Raw genomic sequence first — 21094 nt, 5'->3', positions numbered from 1 at the left:
CATTCAAAGGTCAACTTATCTATTAAAGGGTTTCAACTAGACTCTCACAACACCACAACATATATCCACACAATGAGATATTCAACTTTCGAAAACGTTATTCCCTTCTAGTTTTTATGAATTGTAGCTAAGACATGTATCTAACCTAGATGCCTATAGCTTAACAACTTAACAATTTGAGCAAATAAACAACATGCAGTTTTCCAACTCAATCATTTATCTAATCACAACTTACAACATGAATCATCAATTATTCACCAAACTACAACATATAGATTCACCATTACACATCATCCATCATACAACTTATCATCACCTTGTAGCTAGAAAACAACTTAAATAACAAGTAAAAATTCATGCAACCCACGCCACTTCTAGGACACCCGATCCCAATGAGGTAGGGGACTCCTTATTATCTCACCCACACTCGCTGCCAAACTACCTACATCTAGTGTGGTTTTGACAAAAAGTCACCCACCCTCTATGTCTAGTGTGGCAAAATCCACGCCTGACTCTAATTAAACAAATGGTCTCTACCTAACTCACGCTTGGCACCTCTACCTGACTTATGTTTGATGCCACTCCACTAGCGTCCAACATGGATATAGGCAAAGACGAGTCTTTCTTCTCATGTTCAACACCATTCAAAATATGTCTGACATGATTCCAATTGAGATAATTATCTCCCCTCATGCTTGATGACATCAACCTTGCGCCCAACCTAAACGAGATAGAATCCCTTGGTTGAAACCACACCCAATGTCCTAAAGAGTTATGCACTCATGCTAAACACAATTTTGGCCCAAATACCTGAAAATTAAATACTTTTAAAACATGCAACATACTTACACCATTAGAAAAAACATGCATTTAACACAATCAAAAATCATCGTATTTCAACTCTGAACAACTTTGAGGAAAACCCTCCATTTTTGCAAACCACCTCAAGTACAATCAAAATAGCCACTAACACACACGATCAACATAAATTCATTATCTTGAAATTCAACTAAAATCAACACAAGCTTCTCTTATCTCTTGGAGTACCAAACAACAAGAGAAGAAGAGAAATTGAACGATCCTATAAGACTTCAAAACCCAAAACCCCAACTTCAAATCCAACAATTTAACAACTCCTATCAGCACAAGAGAGAAATGGAATGGTTTCTTAGTCAAAGAAAAAAAGGGAGAAGATATAATCAACTCACTAACCTATCTCACTAAAATTTTTAAAATCTTGAGCTATGAAATCTGAAACTTAAGAAAATCTTTTTGTTCCTTTCTTGAACTAACTTCCCTTGTCTCTAATTCAATTGTCTAGAGATCAACTTACTCTTAAGATTCTTTGACCTAAAGTTCTCAACAGTAATTAACATTTAAATAACAAAAATTTATATAATTAATAAAATAAATATAAAATCAAAAGTGTTACATGAATTCGATTTCTGCCTATTAAAGATAGTTTTTTTTTAATGACTGATCCATAATTACACTTTGTTATTTTCAATTTGGCCTAAATTATAAAAGAAAAATACGTACTTAAAAAAGAAGTCACATAAATAAATACTAGAATTTATAACATATACAATAATACATATCTACATGGTATATGAAAAAAAAACTGCAAAGACAAGTAAGATATTAATTTTATGATATTTGATAGACTAGCTTATTATAAATTTCCAATATATTAAGCAATGATTTATTGGAACGAAGAGTGTTAGGTGTTGAAAACATGCATGAGTCCAAAGTGAATCTTGTAACCCCAGAGAAAACAAAGATAATTACACTTCATTTGATCAGCGAAGAAGATAATTGAAATATAAAAATGTATTTTGCTCCTGCTTTGTCATTTTCACCACAAAGGAGGATCTGCCGAGTAAATTCATTGGCTCGCAGGCTTGGTGGGTTAGGCACACTGATTAATTAACATCCTATTTTTATAATTAGTTGCACCCCTCAATTTGTTTACGTGTTGTATGCAGAAGGCAACTCAACTTTTGATTCAGTGTTCGTCGTCCATTTAACCCAATTATTTTATGCTTCTGTACTGGAATAATTCGATGAATCATGCATGCCCACTAATGCATTAAACAATGTTTATAATGAAATGCTTATGAATTTGTTCTACCTTTTTGAGCTCCTAGTTTCTTTTAGATAACTTTTTAGGGTTCCTAATAATTGGTAATAACTAAATTTGCTAATACGAAAGGGACCATCACCTAACGGAACACATAGAAACCACTAATATTGAGAATTGAGAATTCATAATGTTCAACGAATCCTAACAACGCAGAGATTATGAACAATTCATTGGTTAAGTTTTTATCTTTTGCCGTTTTCTTTAAATTTTGGAAGTATACAGTAAAAGGTTCTGCGTTCAAATTCCATAGCACCAATCAATATTTTTTAAGTATTCTCTCGCCAGCGCCGCATAATGTCTGAAAAGAAGAAACAAAAACGATAACATCATTTATTTCAATAAATTAATATTTTTATTTTTATTTTTATCAGTAAAAAATATTACATTAAAAATAACAAAGTTCAAATATAAAACTTTCTCCATACTATCCAAAATTCATCACTATATATGCGACTCTAGTAGTTTAATGATAATTTTATTTTAATAAAACGTGATGTTATTATTTACATGCTAGTAGTGTGAAGAATAGAGGTCAAGTCGTGTTAATTAGCACTATGTAGTAAGTAGGATAGGCCAGCCCAACTAGCCCAATCCCCATGGTCCCAACATGTCTATTTATGCTGCGAAGTTGACCAAATTTATTTTGGGCCATTAAATGGTGGGTGCAAAAGGAAAGTGAGAAAGTGAAACTCTCATGGATAAGCTCGTTGAAGGTTCAAAAGAAGAAGACACATTAAAAACCAAAACTATGAAAATTTATGGCCCATGCAGGTCTCGAACCTGCGACCTTCGCGTTATTAGCACGACGCTCTAACCAACTGAGCTAATAGGCCAGTTGGGAAATCAGCTACAAATAAAAACTATATTATAAATTTAGTTTTCCCAAATCTCCTGAATTAATATTTAATTTCAGCATGTTTAATACTTGGATATTTGGTTCAGATTTGTTCCGTATTGGGCTTGTTCCATGAATCCATTGAGGTTTCATTCTTACTTAATAAAACAAATATTGCTATTACCATATTGAAGTAAAAATTTCAATAAATGTATTCATTTTGCATTATTAGTAACCCGAATCAGTTGAATTAATCCCTTGTAATTATTGTTTTATAATTACATTAGTAGACGTATGTACCAGTCGTACTGTTATTTATTTATTTTTGTTAACCATATAAATTATTTCATATAGATATCGGAAATTCTCAATTTAATCCATATATATATATATATATATGGGGAATGCTAATGTACTCCCATCTATATTTTAGTGGGAGTATATTAGCAACCTACACCAACTTTTTAGGACAAAAAAATCACTCATTTATTTTGATTTGGTTAATTCGTACAAAGGATATTATAGTAATTTAATTTAATTTTAAATGAAAACAAAATATTTTCATTTAAGATTAAATTAAATTTCTTCTCCAACTCATTTCTCTTTCTTATTAAATTCTTTCTCTAACTTATTTATCTCTTTCCTATTAAATTCATTCTTTAACTCATTTCTCTTTCATCTCTCATGATGTCTCCCTCCTCTCTCTGAACAAATAAAAATTTATTAATAGAAAAAATAAATGAATTGGAGAATGAAATTAATAAAAGAGAGAAGATATTTTTATTTTCATTTAAGATTAAATTAAATTATTATAATATCCTTTGTACGAATTAACCAAATCAAAATAAATGAGTGGTTTTTTTGTCCTAAAAAATTGGTGTAGGTTGCTAACATACTCCCATTAAAAAACAGGTGGGAGTATATTAGCATTCCCCATATATATATATATATATATATATAAACATTATGAATTTAATTTTTACTGTCAAACGTTAACAATTAACTCAATTGCATATTTTTTAATTTTAATTTAATCTTTATATATGTAATATATTCTTATTTTGACTCATACATACATGTATGAAATAAATTAATACCGTATAATGCATATAATGACTAAAATAAAAATGCATTACATTCATGAAAAGAATTAAGAATGTACGAGTTAATGACCAAAAAGAAAACTAAAGCAATAATGTTTACAAGTATAAAAACTAAATTAATGTATATAGAGTAAATACAAAAATCATGAGAAATAGAGATTAAATTACCTGAATAATCATGAGAAAACTAAATTAATTCTAACTGCACCAAAACATATGGTAAATGAGGTAGACAAACATCCGCATCGCAATCAAAAAGTCTCAGTTCTTAGAGAAACTTTAATGGTTCTTACGGAAGTAATTATGTCAGTGAAGCAAAGCTTTTTTTTTGGAAGCATCAACGATGCATTCAACTAATGTGGAGAACCGATTGATTCAAAAAAAATTATTTTAATTCATACATTCATGTATTATTTTTACCATGGTATTAGTGTGGGTACCTACCACCTTTGTTAGAAACTAGCTGATGAGATTTTTGAGATAAGCGTACCAAATTACTATAATATAAAAATTAAATATGAATTATAAAAAGATAAATCAAAATAATAATAAAAACTAAAATATAATTGTATGTAAAATTATTGGGATTGAGTTTCACCAATCTCACCTTTATGTTTTACTAAGATCATTTATATATGATTTCTATCATCCAATGTTATTGAGTTCATTAAGGTCATTTAAATATATAAAGAGTATTTTGATTTTTTTTACACAACTAAAACTTCTCTTTTTTTATTCTCTCACTTTCACCCCCAATAAATTTCCAACTTCTTTATTTAATTATTTATTTTCATTCAAGGATCCAAATTAAAATTCACTCAATATGAATGCATAGTTTAGTTTGATTCCAAATTATCAACAACTCACAAGTTTAAAATTTCAAAAATTCTCCAAATTTACCTAACCAACTAAACAATCCTAATAATCCAAATATTTAATATCCTACATCCCATTTCATTCATATCAATTTCATGAAATTAACCATTTCGGTTCTCAAGGGTCTTCAATGGATAGTAGTTGCCGACAATGTAATGAAAGAGTATAACACACCATCCAACTTTGCGCCACAGCCTCAAATTTCACCATTTAACGCCCAAATTGAAGGAGAAGAAGAAGCATCTAGAACACAACGAAGATCATGCTTCTCCACAAAAAGGAAGATGAATGTCTCGTCAACGCATGATTAAATGTTTTAAAGAATGCAATTGTAGGAACAAACCAACAAAGGGCAAATTTTTAGGTAAAAATTGTAGAAAATTACAATAATTATTGTAAACAACATTTGAAGCTGAAAGAAGTGTTACAACTAAAATATTGATGACAAAAAGATCAATGGTAATTGTCAAAAATTCTTAACAAGCTACAAACAAGTCTGTAAAAAAAAAAGTGATAGCTTTGAATCCGATGTCATGCAAGATGCCCATGCAATTTTGTTAAAAAAAAATTAGTGATTGTAGTATACTAGTTAGTATTTCGATTACAAAAAAAAAAAACTAGTTATTTTGTTTATTAAAAAAAATAAACTTGTAATAAACTAGTTATTTCAATTACAAAAAAAAAAGTCATTATATCATTTACAAAAAAAAAACAAAAACAAAACTAGTCTTTGTAACTCATTATATATATATATTGTTTACTTGTACAATGATTTTCACACATATCAATTGTACAAAAGTTGTAGCAAATTTTTATAAACTCTATAACTTTGCAATATTGCTTAAGTTGGACTTGAGTGATTCATCTCTCAAAGATGAACTTAGAAGATTTACTAATTGATGACTACAAAGAATAATATGAGACTGGTGATGAAAAGACAACAACAATAACAACAACCCATTACAAAAAGTTAATTAAAAGACAAGACAGGTATGATCGGTTATTCAATGTTTACTTCTTCAACAATGCAGTCTACACAAATGACCAATTTCAAAGAAGATTTAGAATGTGAAAGAATGTCTTCCTTCTCATTGTACAAGTCTTTGACAATGAAGATCAATATTTTAAGTCAAAAATTAATGCATTTGGAAGTATGAGCATTTCCCTATTTCAAAAATGCGTTGTTGATATTCGTATATTCACACATAAATCACCTGCTAATAATGTGAATGAGTATGTTTGAATTGGAAAAACCACAACTTTACAATACTTGAACAAATTTGTAAAGGATGTCTACAATATATTTGGATTTGAGTACTTCATAGAACCTAACAATAACATCAATACTTATTATAGGTGAGCAATGTTATTTTCCAATTATGTCAATGTGAAAAGGTCAATCTTATTATGGTAATAATGTCTCACCAATAATCGGGCATAAAGTCATGACGTCACAAGACTTATAAATTTGACATTTTGGAGTTTTGGGTTCAAATAGCAACAACATGCTTAATATCTCATGTCTTCAATGAAATTATGGGAGGAGAAACTCCAATAGTATAATTTGCGTAATTTGTGATGCTTAACAAATCTCATGACTTCATTAAAATTATGGAAGGAAAATTCCCCACATTATAATTCATGGTGAATAGAACCTAATTTAACAGGAGATACTATTTAGCCGGTGATATTTACACAAAATGGATGACTCTCGTGAAATCTATCCCAAAAACAATATATATAAAAAATTTGTTTGCTCAAGTAAAAAGAAAAGAAACGTGTATTGTATTTGAAATGCTTAATTTGCAATTGTATGTGACCCTCGTTGAAATATGGACAGAAGCACAGCCGTTCAAACATCTCGTGCAAGCGAACAAAAACTGTATTGCAAATCAGATATAATGGAAATTTATTTCAACTGACTAAAAAAATTAATTTGAAACTGTCCAATTTATTTCACATTAAAAGAAATGTCCGAATGTTGACAAATGGAGTGCTTCTGAAAATGTCAAGTGCTTAGGTGTTACAACTTTTTTAAATATTATAAAAGTTAATAAGTCAATTTTTTTATAATTTAAATTAAAAGTATTTTCTGCCCACATACTTGTTGGAAGCAAACACAAACCATTTAGCATCATTCAAACTAAATTACTAATTATTATAACCATTGACTATTAAAAACGCCTTATTAATAACGCTTTAGAATTCCTACATACCACACTAGAATCCCATTTACATAACTATATATGCAAGTAGTTGAACATTTCACAAACATAGGATCCAAAATCAGCCAACCCATTACAAGCCTTCATTAATACCAATATGAGACGATTTATTACATTAGATGCTTTTGGAGCCCAACGATGGTCAGGCTTCGACAAAAGATTTTTCAAATCTCCGTTCTTAGCAACAATCATCAGGCTTGTGGGAACCAAATGTATTGGCTAAGTAAGCTGCTCTTTAATCAAGAAAAAAAATCACCATTCAGTGTTAAAAATTAAGCAAATGAGGCTTATCGTTGAACAAAAGATTTAAACTTGAGACAGACTTAAATCGATGGCTGCTGCTGATTATATTTTAACAACCTTCTTAACAGTGATGCCAAAAATTAAATACAGAACCAATTAACAATAACAAAAGGAATGCCAATAGTTTATATGACTTGCAACACATTGTTAAGCATAATAAAGAACAAACTTGTAACATTGTATAAGCAAATACAAAACAACTCCTGCAAATTTACCTTACTATGACAATGAATGACGTCGAAGATAAACAGACCAAGAAAATTCAGTGCATAAAACATAATTGTCAAAGTGCATTAATAGGTAGCAATAACTTGAAAGTAGATCAGATGTATAAACAAAGACAATATTCAGGGTAAGACAAGGCCTCAGAGGTAGTGACAATTAAAGATATCATCAAGAAAACATCTGATAATACGTGCTAAAGAGTGCATCATTGGCCAAATCATCCCACCCAAAAAGAAAACTATTGCTCCCAACAGAGAAAAATGAAAATATTATATTGCCCTATACTCAAGGTAAAAATACAGCTTGACTAAAATAAACAACTAAAACAATGATATGAAAAGGTGTATATCTAAAATGGGATTAGCAAACAAAAACATTAAACACTAACTATAATTAAAAGTAAAATACAGTAAAGAAAGAAACGACGAATTTCACAAATTCAAAAAACATCAGGGTAATTAGACAATTGTAGCTTCAAAATATTACAGAATCATTTGAAAAGCTAATTAAAAAATGATAGATGCACCTTAAAAACTTTAACCCTAAGAGAGGGTGACGTTTATTTTTTAAGCCACCACATTAAGCATAGAGGAAACTTTCCTAACAGCTCACGTTTTCGTATGTACCATATCTAAAATTCTTTATGCATCAGAGAGATTCCCAAAGACAAATCATCATCCTTTAGATAAGTGCTGATGTCCCTGTCTAATTTATCGTCACTTGCACACGCTAACATGATGGAACAAAATGCAGCATCGTGAAAAACAAGAGTTTCTACAACCCGAAACCGATGTACAATTCAAAGAAGGAGTAACAGGGAAAGTTATTATGCAAACAATATCCATCCAAATTCTAAACAACACAAGAGTTTTAAATTAAAAAGAAAAAGCTCAGAAACAAAAAAATTAAACGCATCAGAGAGATTCCCATTAGACGAAGTCAACATTCTCCTATGGAGTGCTGATGTCCCTGTCTATTTTGTCGTCATCTGCGCCATAGGTATGGATTTTGAAGGTTAACACAAAACGGCAGAGCAAAGATTAATGCTAGTGCATAAAGTACCGAACGCATTAGCTAAATTAGAGCCACAACATTTCAATCACGAAAAAAGAAAATCAATTGGCAGAAAAATATAAAATAAAATAAAAAGCTTGAACTCTGTAAGTAGTACAAGCAAAACCCTAAAAGAACTTTGATATGCTTTAGATCGAAAACTGGGAAGATAAAGGTAGTGCCTCAGTTGGAAGTTGATGTCATAGAAACAAATCTCGGAGTATATTTAACACCATCATAGGCACACAGCAGAGAAAAGCAATTGAATTGTGAAAAGTGAAAGCAGCGAAGATCTAAGATATAGAGAGGGAAAAAGACAAGAAAACACAATAGGAATTGGAAGAGGAAAAGGGAAAACCCCTTGAGAGCTGTCGACGCTGCTGCTGCAGATGCTAGGGTTTTGGATCATGGCTTCGTGTATTTATAGTGAGAAAGAGAGGCATCGTAGAAATTAGGGTATATGAGACAGAAGCTAAACATAATGACCCACATGGGATTTAATTGGGCCTGCATAGCTCCGGCTACATTCACACTGTTACAATTGGTCCATCACTTTAACACTTCCTTAGTTTTTTTAGCAAGATTTTTAGCTTGGGCTTTCACCCTCAAACTCACCAAAAGAAACAAGTTTCTTAGTAAAAAGGAAGCAAAACAAGTGAGTGGATTTTTTTTTTAAAAATACTAATTTAGTTATTTTATTTAATTAATATAAACTAATTAAAATATTATCTTTCTTCTACTTCTCTTCTATTTGAATCTTAACAAACAATTTCAATTTTTACTCCATTTCCTACTTAGTTCACTTATCTTCCTTTCTCTTCTCTTTCCTTTTTTTTTTCCCCTCTATTTATTTATGTTTTATCAAATATAGTGTAAAATTAACTTGTATCTCTGTTGAGAAAAAAAAAATATCTGGTGGTCCAACTTCATTACACATGCCCCGTTTGTTTTGTTTAAAGAGAGTAACGTTATATGGTATTGGTACGAAATTATTCTTTAAGAAAAACTACAAAATGCATTTTAACATAAATTTTGATTACATTTGATAAAAATCAGGAGATAACGGTTGATTTAAATAAATTGTAATTTTGTTACTCAGTGTTTTGTATTATTAAGCTTGTTGAAATTGTGAGAGAAAAAAATATATTAACCACACTCTTTTTGATATTTTGTTACAAATATTATCTATTATAAATTAGAAGTTATAAATTTTAATGAATCTTACTATTAAATAAATAAATAACTCGTTAAATTAGATGTAACACCTGAACGTACATACATACAACAACTTATATTTGATATAATGATTTCACTTATGATAAAACACTCATCAAGATAAGGATTTTTCAAAGATGAAGTCAATATTTTGAAGATCTCACCTAAAGTAGATCAAAACAAGATCCACATTTATCACATCAGAACAGGACATCAGATTGAAAATCAAAATAAAACTTCAAAATGGTTCCTCAGAACAAAGTTTCAGTTGACATGTCCTTTTTAAAAAATATTTTTAACTTGCAGCCAAAGTCTTCTTCCTAATGATAGAACCACATATCAAAATAGACATTCGTCACTTCCAAAACATTTGAATCACTTGCCTCTATACTACAAAAACAGACTCACCCCATCCCTTTTTTCCTCAATCTTTCAACTTTCATCTCTCACAACTGTCTCGCATTTTACAATTATAACTTATCAAAATATATTAAGTTTATTTTTATAGAATAATTAAAGTATCTTTTAAAATTTGCCTCTCCCTTTCCACAACTACCCTAGTAATCTAACATATGTTACAGTTACTTTTAAAAAGTATTATAGCAAAAAATTCTTTATTTTTTAGTTTTTTTTTTTATTTTATGCATTAAAAATAAATAAATTTAAAAATTCTATACAAATTACTTTACAAAATATTTTTTTATTTATTACAAAAATATTTTTCTTTACATATTACAATTTAAAAATTATAATTTTTAAATTTTTACCCTAATTTTTTTTACCTTAAATATGTTTTTAGTGGGACAAAATAAGCAAATTTTGATTTTGTTCATATAATTTTTTATTTTTATTTTATTAAAATATTGATTCTCATCCAATTCAAAATTTTTAGCCTAATTTTCCATTCAACGTGTTAGTTCTCATGTGATAAAATTTTGTCTATTTAAAAGGGACTTATGGAACACCAAACAATTGAATAAAAAAAAAGTGCAACTCATGGTACACTTCCTTTATCCAGGAAATTCACTTTCTGTTTCATCCCTTTGAGTAAAAGAGAAAATTATTTTTTCCTCTATACATTTGAACTTTATTGTGTTTAACACATAGAAGTGTGAGACTATTTTCCTCGGTGGAACCCTTGTCAAGGAGGGAACTTGTAATATGTGCAAACATTTACAATAACAAAAAAAAATGTTGATATAATTCTAGACCTAAACTTGTGCGAGGTGTTGTAGTATACGATATGCTGTGAGTGCACTTTGCAAACTTTGTGTTTGGGAATATTTGTAAGAGTGGTGTACTTTGTGCTATGAACAACTAGGAAAGGTTGTAGTTGTGTCCCAGTTTGATTGTTGGAGTATGTTTTAATAGGAAAAAAATATCTCATTAATGTAGTAAGGATTGAATGTAGCTCTAGATTTAGGATGAACAAGTCGTGTCTTTCTTTCTTCTTCCTTGCACTTTATTGTTATACTAGAGGAGTTTGGTAGAAGGCCAAAATTGAGGACTCCTCACCATATACCAATGATTAACAAAGTTTAAGGAATTACTAAAGGTATGACAATTATTAATGAGTCTAGGTCTAATAAAGTTAATATAAATAATGACGTGTAAAGAGAAAAAAAAATATTTTTGTATTTATTACAAGATTGATTGCACTGATTTGTCGAGATCTAAAGATTAACTATAGCATTGAAGTGTCTTTTGCAGATATATTTACTTTTTTTTCCTTCAAATGGGTATTATCGAAGACTACCTCGTTTATTATCAAAGAAATGGGCAATATATTTTGAATCCTTTAGACAAGATCAACTGAAGACTTGGAAAAGACCAAAGTGAGGACTACGAGAACAAAGACGAAAGTGACAAAATTACTAATATGCCCTCATGCAGGTGTAATTGTCTTAATTTATTGAGAACTAACACTTTGTTTTGTAACTAATCACTTATAAAACAATATTTTGAACCAATATAGTGAGCATATATGATAGAATTAGCTTCAATGATGATTGGTGAATCCTCTAACTTTTTCTTACTTCCTTGATCTTTCATCCACAAGGTCTTTAAAGAAGACACTTGAAAATGATGAAAAAATATAGAGACGACGATGCCATTTCCAAATAAGAAGATAAGCCAAAAAGGTTTTTCACCATAAGAAAAGAATCATTGATAAGATATTTAAATAAAGTTGCACTAAAAATAACTCTTAAGAGTCTTGAATATGAGAAAAAAAATCAACCTCACATCTCATATATTTCAAAAAGTGACGAGTTATGTCCATGAAACTCCTATATATAGTTTGGTATCTTATAATGTAAGTTAAGATAACTAAGGTTAGATTAACTTATACTCAAGTCAACTAATTATAGTTCAAATTTGAAATTCAATTTTGAATTTTCCTCCAAAAAAGATGTCAACATCCTAGATCTAGAATAGCAAATGATAATTTGTCACATTACAAGGTACAAAAGGTGTGATGGAGAAGTGTTAGTAGAAAATGGGTTGTAAAAGTAAATATGTAAAAAGTGTGATTAGTGCATAAAACATGTGACTTGTTTGTGATGTGTGAACCAATGAAAGCATATGAGACCTATAAGTGGACATCCACTTTGAGTAATAATGCTCCCCACTCTCTCCCGACCCAAACAAATTCAATGAACACATTTTTTAAATACTAATCACACTTCCTAAAATATTATTTATATTTACACCCCTAAAAATAAAATTATAAAAAAATAAGTTTTTAATTTATTTGACTAAAAATACAAGGTTAAAAAAATTATATATACAAAAAAGACATGGACCGTAAAAGTAACTTATAACTCAAAAATAAGTTTAATCATCTTATCTTCATCTTTAACACATTCCTCATGCATCCTATTTAACGTAACTCTTATGATAGGACCTTTGATACACAATATATCATTAACATCAATATATTAATTAAAAAGATTTAAATTATTATTTTTGAAGACGTATAAATATTCATTCTAACCCCTAAACAAATATTTATTGAACTAATTTGAGTATATTTATATATAAGTTTAAATTTGAACTAATTTAAGTATATTTATATATAAGTTTAAATGAACTAAAGTTTTTTAAAGCGTAATTAAACCCCTTATTTTGTTATCGTACTCACTTCAAATGATTCCCTATTTCTCCTTCCATTTTTCAATTGCCACCTGTTAAATAAGAATGTTAAGGTAATTAGACACTTAAAAGCATATTTTAAATGCTCAAAGTCTTAAATATATGTTATAATGGAAAATGAATGTAATGTTAGTAACATTAAATTTGAAGACATTGTTTAAGGAATAAAACTAAAGAGTTTTTATTGAAAATATATCTATTCATTTTTTGTGTAACTTAAGTATAATTTTAAATGAAAAATTGATAATGAGATATAAAATTTAAATATAAATATTATATTTAGACTTTTATTAGTTTCACTTTAAATATATATATATATATATATATATGTATATTATAATATAATATTTATATATTATTTAATTGCAATAATTATTTTATTAATATCAATTTAATTACAATTTAATCACCACTAAATCATTGAATTTTGATGAATCCAATTTTAAAAACATAACAAAATTGAAATGGGAATTTCTGGATAAAGAATTATAATTTTCAGACATAAAAGTTATAAAATATAATATTTACGTCGATTAATTAGGAGTATCTAGGAAATTAAGCTTCTAATTTAGTGGGAAATTTATTTATGAGTGAATTAAAGTTTAATTCGTCAGGATGGAGGCAACTATTAATTGCATTAGTAATAGAAATGATAACCTGACAGGCTGACACCATTTACACACCTCATCAACTTCAAACATCATCCTTGTTTGTAATTCCATGATTTCTCTGTACACATAACTTTGATTGAGCTTAATTTTCATAACTTTAATTAAGTTCTTTATTCCAAGTGTGAATTTAAATAACAAAAAGAGTATTAATCGGTAGTATCGAATTTATATGATAAGGGTTGATTGACTTGCCATAGCTGTCATCAGGTAACAATAATTGATAAGAATTTCAATCTTGCAGGACAGACAAGTGTCTCGTTACGAATAACACAGAAGGAGCAGACAATATTTACGTACGGATATTTTTTGATGATAATGATTATGACTCACGGAACGTTAGTTTTCACTGGATGTGATGGACTACTGTTTGTGACATTTATTGACAAATGACAATGTTGCTATCAACAGATACAAAAGTGTGTTTTTATTAAGAATTAAATATATTTTTAATTTCTTAAATTTAAGATAAATTTATTTTTAATTTCTTAAATTTAAAATTATTATTTTTAATTTTTATAATTTTAAAAAAACTTATTTTAATTTTTATTTCAAGTTTTGTTAAGAAATTTATTAAATATTATTACATAAAATCTACCTATTTTTATTTTTATTAATAAAAATATGACATTAAATTCAGTTAATATTGTATAATTGTCTTAATTAGTCACTTTTAAATATATTATTATTGACCTAAAAAATTAAAATAAGATTTTTAAAAGTTACAGAGACTAAAAATAACAATTTTAAATTTAAAAAACTAAAAATAAATTTATCTTAAATTTAAGGGACTAAAAATATATTTAAGCTTTTAATTTATCAAAGAAAAAAGATACATCCTCGAAAGAGAGTTCTGAAAATTATTCCAAACAAATAAAATATTAATTTAAATTATAAAATATTAAATTAAATAAATATTTTATAATAAATTAATTAAATAATAATAATATTTTAACATTTGATTGGGACGTTCTTTTCGGAAGATGAAACACTGCTGATACCAAAATTGTGGACAAAGGGGGAAGGTAACTTTCATAGTTTGATTTGCCAATTTTTGTAGACAATCACGTTGTTGAAAGCGATAAATCAAGACAAGGTATTGGCACGTAACATAATCATTGAGAATTGTAGACAGCTGTTACTTAGAAAACACAAGGATTTAATGATTTGCAGCTAAGATCGGTCTATTTTGTGGATCCGTCTATTAGTGATATATATTTTTGTTATTTTTATAAAATTATTTTAAATTTGTTTTAAATCTAAGTTTTCATTTATGATTTTGTTTTTATTATTATTTAAAAGATTTTTTAATCATTAAAATATATGTGTATTTTATATATTGTATTTTATTATTGTGAAATCTTATTTGTATCTTAACAAAGTTTGATAATAATTTGTGTGTGTATTTTTTTTTTAAACTCCAAGCGTGTGGTTCAGCGGTAGGGGTTGATCCACGCTTAAGCAATGTCAGGGGTTCGAATCATGTCTTGTGTATGCAGCCGCGTTAAATCTTGGGGTCAGCTATCCCCACCCTTTGAGGTGCCTCCAACGTAGCTGGATACTCCAGGGACGAACCAAAAAAAAAAATTGTGTGTTTTTCACCTTTTCTTCTTTAAACATGTTGTAGTTACTTTATTATTTATTTTTAAAGTAAATGTTTTTTTATTAATTAAATGATCCATTTTTCCTTTTTCTCTTTATATATATATATCATTTATTATAAAATGGATATCTTATTTTTATATATACAATTTTTGAATTATTTTATTTTTAAAATTTTAAATAATAAAAAATAATATTAAAAATCAATTCAACCTAAAACTTTAATCCAAGACTTTAAAGTTTAAATACCAGTACAATTAATTAATTCAATAAATATTAATAATTTTAAATATTTTAAATAAATAAATATAAAATATTTCAATTCTACTAGTATATATACTTATATATATATATATATACCTATTATAAAGAAGATACTAGGGTATATAGTCGTTTTTTATCCTTATTCTTTGTTGGATCATTATCAATTGTAAAAAAAAAATCTTATATCATTTTTGAATAATTACATGCAACTTTCTAATATTCTATCTATGTATAATTATCAAAAGCATCGTTTTATTTGGTGTATATATTTTTTAAATAATTTTATTCTTACATTTTTAAATAATAAAAATAATATTAAAAATTAATCATTTTTATAGAGATAAGACTCACACTCAATATCTTGCATCAATTGATCTATCAAATATTAGTAATTTTTAAATATTTTTATTAAATAAAATATAAAAACATAAAATACATTGACTCATTATTATATATATATATACATATATATATATATATATATATATATTCCAAACAGTATAAGAAACTAATAATAAATATTTATTTACGCTTTCAAATTTATTTTTAATAAAATTCTTTATCATTTACGCTCTCAAATTTAAAGTAAATTTTAAAATTTATTTGAATAAAACTTAAACTTCTTATAATATCATGAATCTTTTAAGTTGTCAGTTATAGTATTGTTTAAATATATAATATTATGAATATATTTATTTACGATTAACACTTTTCTGTAATCATTTTTATCCAGTAAACTTATTTCACTTTATTTAGAATGTCAGTTTTTTATTTTTAAAATTAATATAATCTATATAAACTAAAACTGTGTTAAAAAATTTCTAATTTTTTGCTTTGTATTTAATTTTTTTTTTGACAATTTCTTTCTATTTACTTAAGCGCCACTTAAAAATATTTATTTATTATAATTTTTAATCATATAAAGAAATACTTATTGTATGCAAAATACAAATATATATTTTTTCTTAAATATTTTCATTATTATATTTTTATATAAATTTAAGCATGGTACATAGTATCGGGATATTTATCGCATATTTCGTTATAATTAATTTCATATACTTATGGTTAAATATATTTTTTGTCCTCCAATAATTAACTTTATTTAATTTTAGTATTTCAATTTTTTTTTTAATTTTGACAGTGAATAATAAAAAAATTTAAGTATAAAATTAGTTTTTATCTTAAAATTTAACTTAACCATAAGATAATTAATATTTTAAATTAAAATTTTGCATGTCAATAAAATTAATGATAATTTAAATGTTGAGATGATTTATTTTAACAATTTTTAAAAAAGATTAAAAATGAATATTATATAAATTTACAGGATTAAAATCAAGAAATTTTTTTGACATATTTAGTTGAACATTAATTTTCTATAGTAAATACAACTTTTTACACAGAAGTCATGAATGGGGATGTAGCTCAGATGGTAGAGCGCTCGCTTAGCATGCGAGAGGTACGGGGATCGATACCCCGCATCTCCATTTTTTTCACTTCAGGCTATTCTAAATAAATACAAATTGTCAATTTGGAAGTGGAGCTAGATAAAATTAGAAGGGTTAGCTATGAACTTAGTAGGGAGAGAAAAATGAAGAATGGGCCAGCTTTAATTATTATAAAGCGAGAAATATTGACAAAAAATTCTTCACATGCAACGTGCAGTAGCATGAAAGTAATAAATGAGAGTGGGATGTTCTTGACGACATGACCGAACCACCGCCTCACCTCACCCACGTGCCATCTCTCTTTTTTTTTTCTTCCAACTTTTAATTGAGGCAACCGTTTTTGTAAGCTTGCAACCTACATTCATTAATTCTTCCTGCTTGTGGTTAAGAGTTTTTTCGTTTAGCCAGCTTGATTATAATATAACATGTTGGCTTTGTATAACATGGTCTTTTCTTGAGTTTAGTATTTTGATCTTAAACAGTTAATCAAGAACCTTTGGTCTCACTACCATGTAATCACTAATCTATATTTGCCAAATACTATGATATGCTTAATTTAGGATCATAGATTACATAGAGCTCACGCATGCAGCGAATAATGTTTCGGAAAGAGTCTAAGTTCACTGACTATGGTCACAATTTGATGAAATGTAGCGAGTAAGAAGACAGGAGCAATGTTCGGCTAGCAATGGTGGCTAGCTAGTATGTAAGGGAAATGTCACCTTCTTGGCTCGTTTCCTCTAAGAGGCAGCACTTGAACTTGCACATAAGCAAACTCTAACTCTAACTCTAGTCGAATTTTGGGGTGCAAACAAAGGCAGAAAAGGCTCAAAACCACGTGGTTTCATTCAGGAAAAAATATCTGTCCCGGACTAAAAAAGGAACCGCAACACTTGGCGGGTTAGGGTCCCCACACTTCACTCTAGTGTCAGTAATCAGTATTACTTTCGTTGGCATTACGTTGGTGAATTAAGCTCTCACCACCATCTATTTATTGTCTTGTGCTTTTAATTTCCTCACAACTTCTCTTTCTCCTTCTCCCCCTCTAAGGTCCTACTGCACAAGATTTTCAGGAAACATGGCGTTCTTAGCTCTTCTCTTGCTGGGGTTTCTCTCATGTGTGTATGCTGACACTCATGGTTGGATGGATGCTCATGCAACCTTCTATGGAGGGGGTGATGCGTCTGGCACAATGGGTATGTATCTCAGTTTCACCTTATTTTCTTTTATCATATATTATGTGTTTATAACAAATAGGTGAAGAATAAATTAATGGATTCTCAACCATGGAGTGAAATGAATTGAGTTTGAAAAAAAATCAAAGTCATTTAATACTTATTTACAGCACTGTTTTTAAATTATGCATAATAAAAACTATGTAGTATAACAAACTGAACATTAATTTGGCTACCCTCAACATTTTCTGTTCAATTTCCTCTATTGAACCCTGCATGTAGAAATGATGTAACTAGTACATGTAACATGACAAAGATGGCATGAGAATAACAAGAAAAGCTTGATTTTGAGGTTTATTGCAGGTGGAGCATGTGGATATGGAAACCTGTATAGCCAGGGTTATGGAACTAACACAGCTGCTTTGAGCACGGCCTTGTTCAACAATGGTTTGAGCTGTGGGGCCTGCTTTGAGATCAAGTGTGTGAATGACCAAAGGTGGTGCCTTCAGGACTCAGTTGTGGTCACTGCCACAAATTTCTGTCCTCCAAACAATGCCCTCCCAAATGATGCAGGTGGCTGGTGCAACCCTCCCCTTCAACATTTTGATCTCTCTCAGCCTGTTTTTCAACAAATTGCTCAATACAGAGCTGGCATAGTACCTGTAGCTTTCAGAAGGTACCTCATTTTGTTTCAAATTTTCATATTCTGTTTCTAATTATTTCAGGATGTGTCATAATTCACAAGGAATACCAGCTATAAGCACATTTTCTAAGAGTATGTATAGTTTTTGCTAGGTTCCTAAGTACAAGAACGGTTCTTATAAGATTTACAATGGAGTGACAGAGTACAAACAATTATTACATAAAAGCCAGAATAGTTCTTATATAAAAACCAAATCTCGACGTGAAAATATTATTCTTTTGCAGAAAGTAGAAAGATATAGAATAATAAGTGGGATTCATTAGCTCTTCAGTGATTTTACTGCAGCAGTTAAGAATTGTTGAAATTCTTATATCTAATGCAACTTAATAAGAACAAAAAGTGAGTTTGGAACCGAATAGGCTACAACATTTGAAATGCTCTAATATACTCTTCTTTGTCTATTCTTTAAGATTAGGTGAAATTTATGTAAATCTTACTTTCATAATTAATGAAATTAAATTCATTACTGAATAATGGGGTTTGGCAGAACTTTTATGAATTTTACTCAATAATACTAAAGTGTGCTAGAAAAATCGTGTCATATTGTCTCTTGAACAAATTTAAATACAATCGGTAGATAGTTGACATTTTTAGAATATTTTATTCTATGAAAAAGAACTTTGATGTGAAAGATAAAATAAATTTCGATGATTTCAAGTAATTAGTCTCTCACTATCGATCAGACCATCATATTTTTGACAAAAAAAAAAAAGCTAACAACAAACTCTATCACATTCTTTTAAACACACCCTTTTTCATTGTTTGAAATTTATTATAAAACACAAAATTTGATAACACAATCTAACCACTCATTCTTCTGATTTTATAGTTTTGAATAAATTATGACAGATAAGAGTGAGAATGTTAAGAGGAATGTGTTGTTAGCGTTCCTAAAAAAAAACTTTATTTATATATTTGCCATACTGATTTGTTGGTGATCTATAGGAATCTATGCTTGTCGCATAATAACCGTACCTGTTTGATCTTGATAGCTGATACCTTGGTTTGCCTGCTTTGTCCTTGTTTCAACCAAGCATTGTGATTTTCTTTTTCTTGTGATAACGCAGGGTGGCATGTCAAAAAAGGGGAGGCATCAGGTTCACCATGAATGGCCATTCATACTTCAACCTAGTCCTAATCAGCAACGTTGGTGGTGCTGGTGATGTTCAAGCAGTTTCCATCAAAGGTTCAAGGACTAATTGGCAACCAATGTCCAGAAACTGGGGTCAGAACTGGCAAAGCAACACTTACCTCAATGGACAAAGCCTCTCCTTTAAGGTTACCACCAGCGACGGCCGCACCTTGGTCTCTTACGATGTGGCCCCTAGTAGCTGGTCCTTTGGCCAGACCTTCACAGGGCAACAATTCAATTAAGAGATACATAAGAACATAACAACACTTGAGAGTTGGTTTTGCAAGTGTTGGCACTTAAAATTAAGTGTACCATTTATGGACTATGGTTAGTACTTAGTAGTATAATTAAAAAAGAAATATAATATAGAAGTGATGAGAGTCATTGGGAGCAAATGAGAGGGGCATATTTTAAGATGGCCCTTGTCATTTGGATTGTGTTATGAAGAATTCTGTTCTGCTCTCTATTGAAAAAGGCAGAGTTAGTAAAGGTGGCAGTGGTGGTATAGTTAATCAACCCGCCATTTTTTGTTTATTGGAGTTAGTTCAACTTTTAATTATGGAAGTATGGTATTTTCTAGCTTAGCTATAAAGGAATAGAATTGAAAATAAATGAGGCAGTAGTTTTGGTTCTATATGTCATTGTATTCGACTTTAAGGAGCTGATTCTGTGTAAGAACGAATGGAAGACATGGATGAATAAAATTATGTTTTTGGTAATTAGCTCAATCTATCCTCTATATGAATATAATTTTCATGACATAATCTATGTGCTTTGGAAGCAGACAATGAAGAGAAGCAATGTAACCAAATATTGTCAGTACGTATTAATGTTTGTACTAAGAAGGCTCTCTTTATGTACAGAATAGGATTCTTTAATAATAAAAAAAATAAAAAGGAAAGATAGGATTCTTTATAATATTTATGAAATTGTTCGAAGTTACATACCGTAGAAAAGTAACTTCTTTA

At 28.9% G+C, this 21094-nt stretch overlaps 1 protein-coding gene and 6 non-coding genes across 7 annotated transcripts; 2 read left to right on the top strand and 5 right to left on the bottom strand.

The window, feature by feature from the left end:
* Nucleotides 1-2902: 2902 nt before the first annotated feature.
* Nucleotides 2903-2976, bottom strand: TRNAI-AAU (transfer RNA isoleucine (anticodon AAU)). The gene has a single exon. It is a non-coding gene; the product is annotated as a tRNA-Ile (tRNA).
* Nucleotides 2977-7846: 4870 nt separating this feature from the next.
* Nucleotides 7847-7924, bottom strand: LOC114916605 (small nucleolar RNA snoR122). The gene has a single exon (XR_003805162.1). It is a non-coding gene; the product is annotated as a small nucleolar RNA snoR122 (small nucleolar RNA).
* A 428-nt stretch (nt 7925-8352) lies between these two features.
* LOC114916590 (small nucleolar RNA R44/J54/Z268 family) lies at nt 8353-8437 on the bottom strand. The gene has a single exon (XR_003805147.1). It is a non-coding gene; the product is annotated as a small nucleolar RNA R44/J54/Z268 family (small nucleolar RNA).
* Nucleotides 8438-8618: 181 nt separating this feature from the next.
* LOC114916589 (small nucleolar RNA R44/J54/Z268 family) lies at nt 8619-8705 on the bottom strand. The gene has a single exon (XR_003805146.1). It is a non-coding gene; the product is annotated as a small nucleolar RNA R44/J54/Z268 family (small nucleolar RNA).
* Nucleotides 8706-8938: 233 nt separating this feature from the next.
* LOC114916588 (small nucleolar RNA Z267) lies at nt 8939-9011 on the bottom strand. The gene has a single exon (XR_003805145.1). It is a non-coding gene; the product is annotated as a small nucleolar RNA Z267 (small nucleolar RNA).
* An 8071-nt stretch (nt 9012-17082) lies between these two features.
* On the top strand, nt 17083-17155 carry TRNAA-AGC (transfer RNA alanine (anticodon AGC)). The gene has a single exon. It is a non-coding gene; the product is annotated as a tRNA-Ala (tRNA).
* Nucleotides 17156-18166: 1011 nt separating this feature from the next.
* On the top strand, nt 18167-20845 carry LOC109807521 (expansin-A1). Its single transcript, XM_020370060.3, has 3 exons — nt 18167-18312; nt 18655-18967; nt 20062-20845. Exons 1-3 carry the CDS (start codon nt 18195-18197, stop codon nt 20366-20368), a joined length of 738 nt encoding a protein of 245 aa, XP_020225649.1. The 5' UTR covers nt 18167-18194; the 3' UTR covers nt 20369-20845.
* The last annotated feature ends 249 nt before the right edge of the window (nt 20846-21094 follow it).

Source organism: Cajanus cajan, chromosome 5 (assembly GCF_000230855.2).
Source record: "Cajanus cajan strain Asha chromosome 5, NIPB_CcT2T_4, whole genome shotgun sequence".
Taxonomy (NCBI): domain Eukaryota; kingdom Viridiplantae; phylum Streptophyta; class Magnoliopsida; order Fabales; family Fabaceae; genus Cajanus; species Cajanus cajan.
This window is presented reverse-complemented; position numbering and strand designations above follow the sequence as displayed.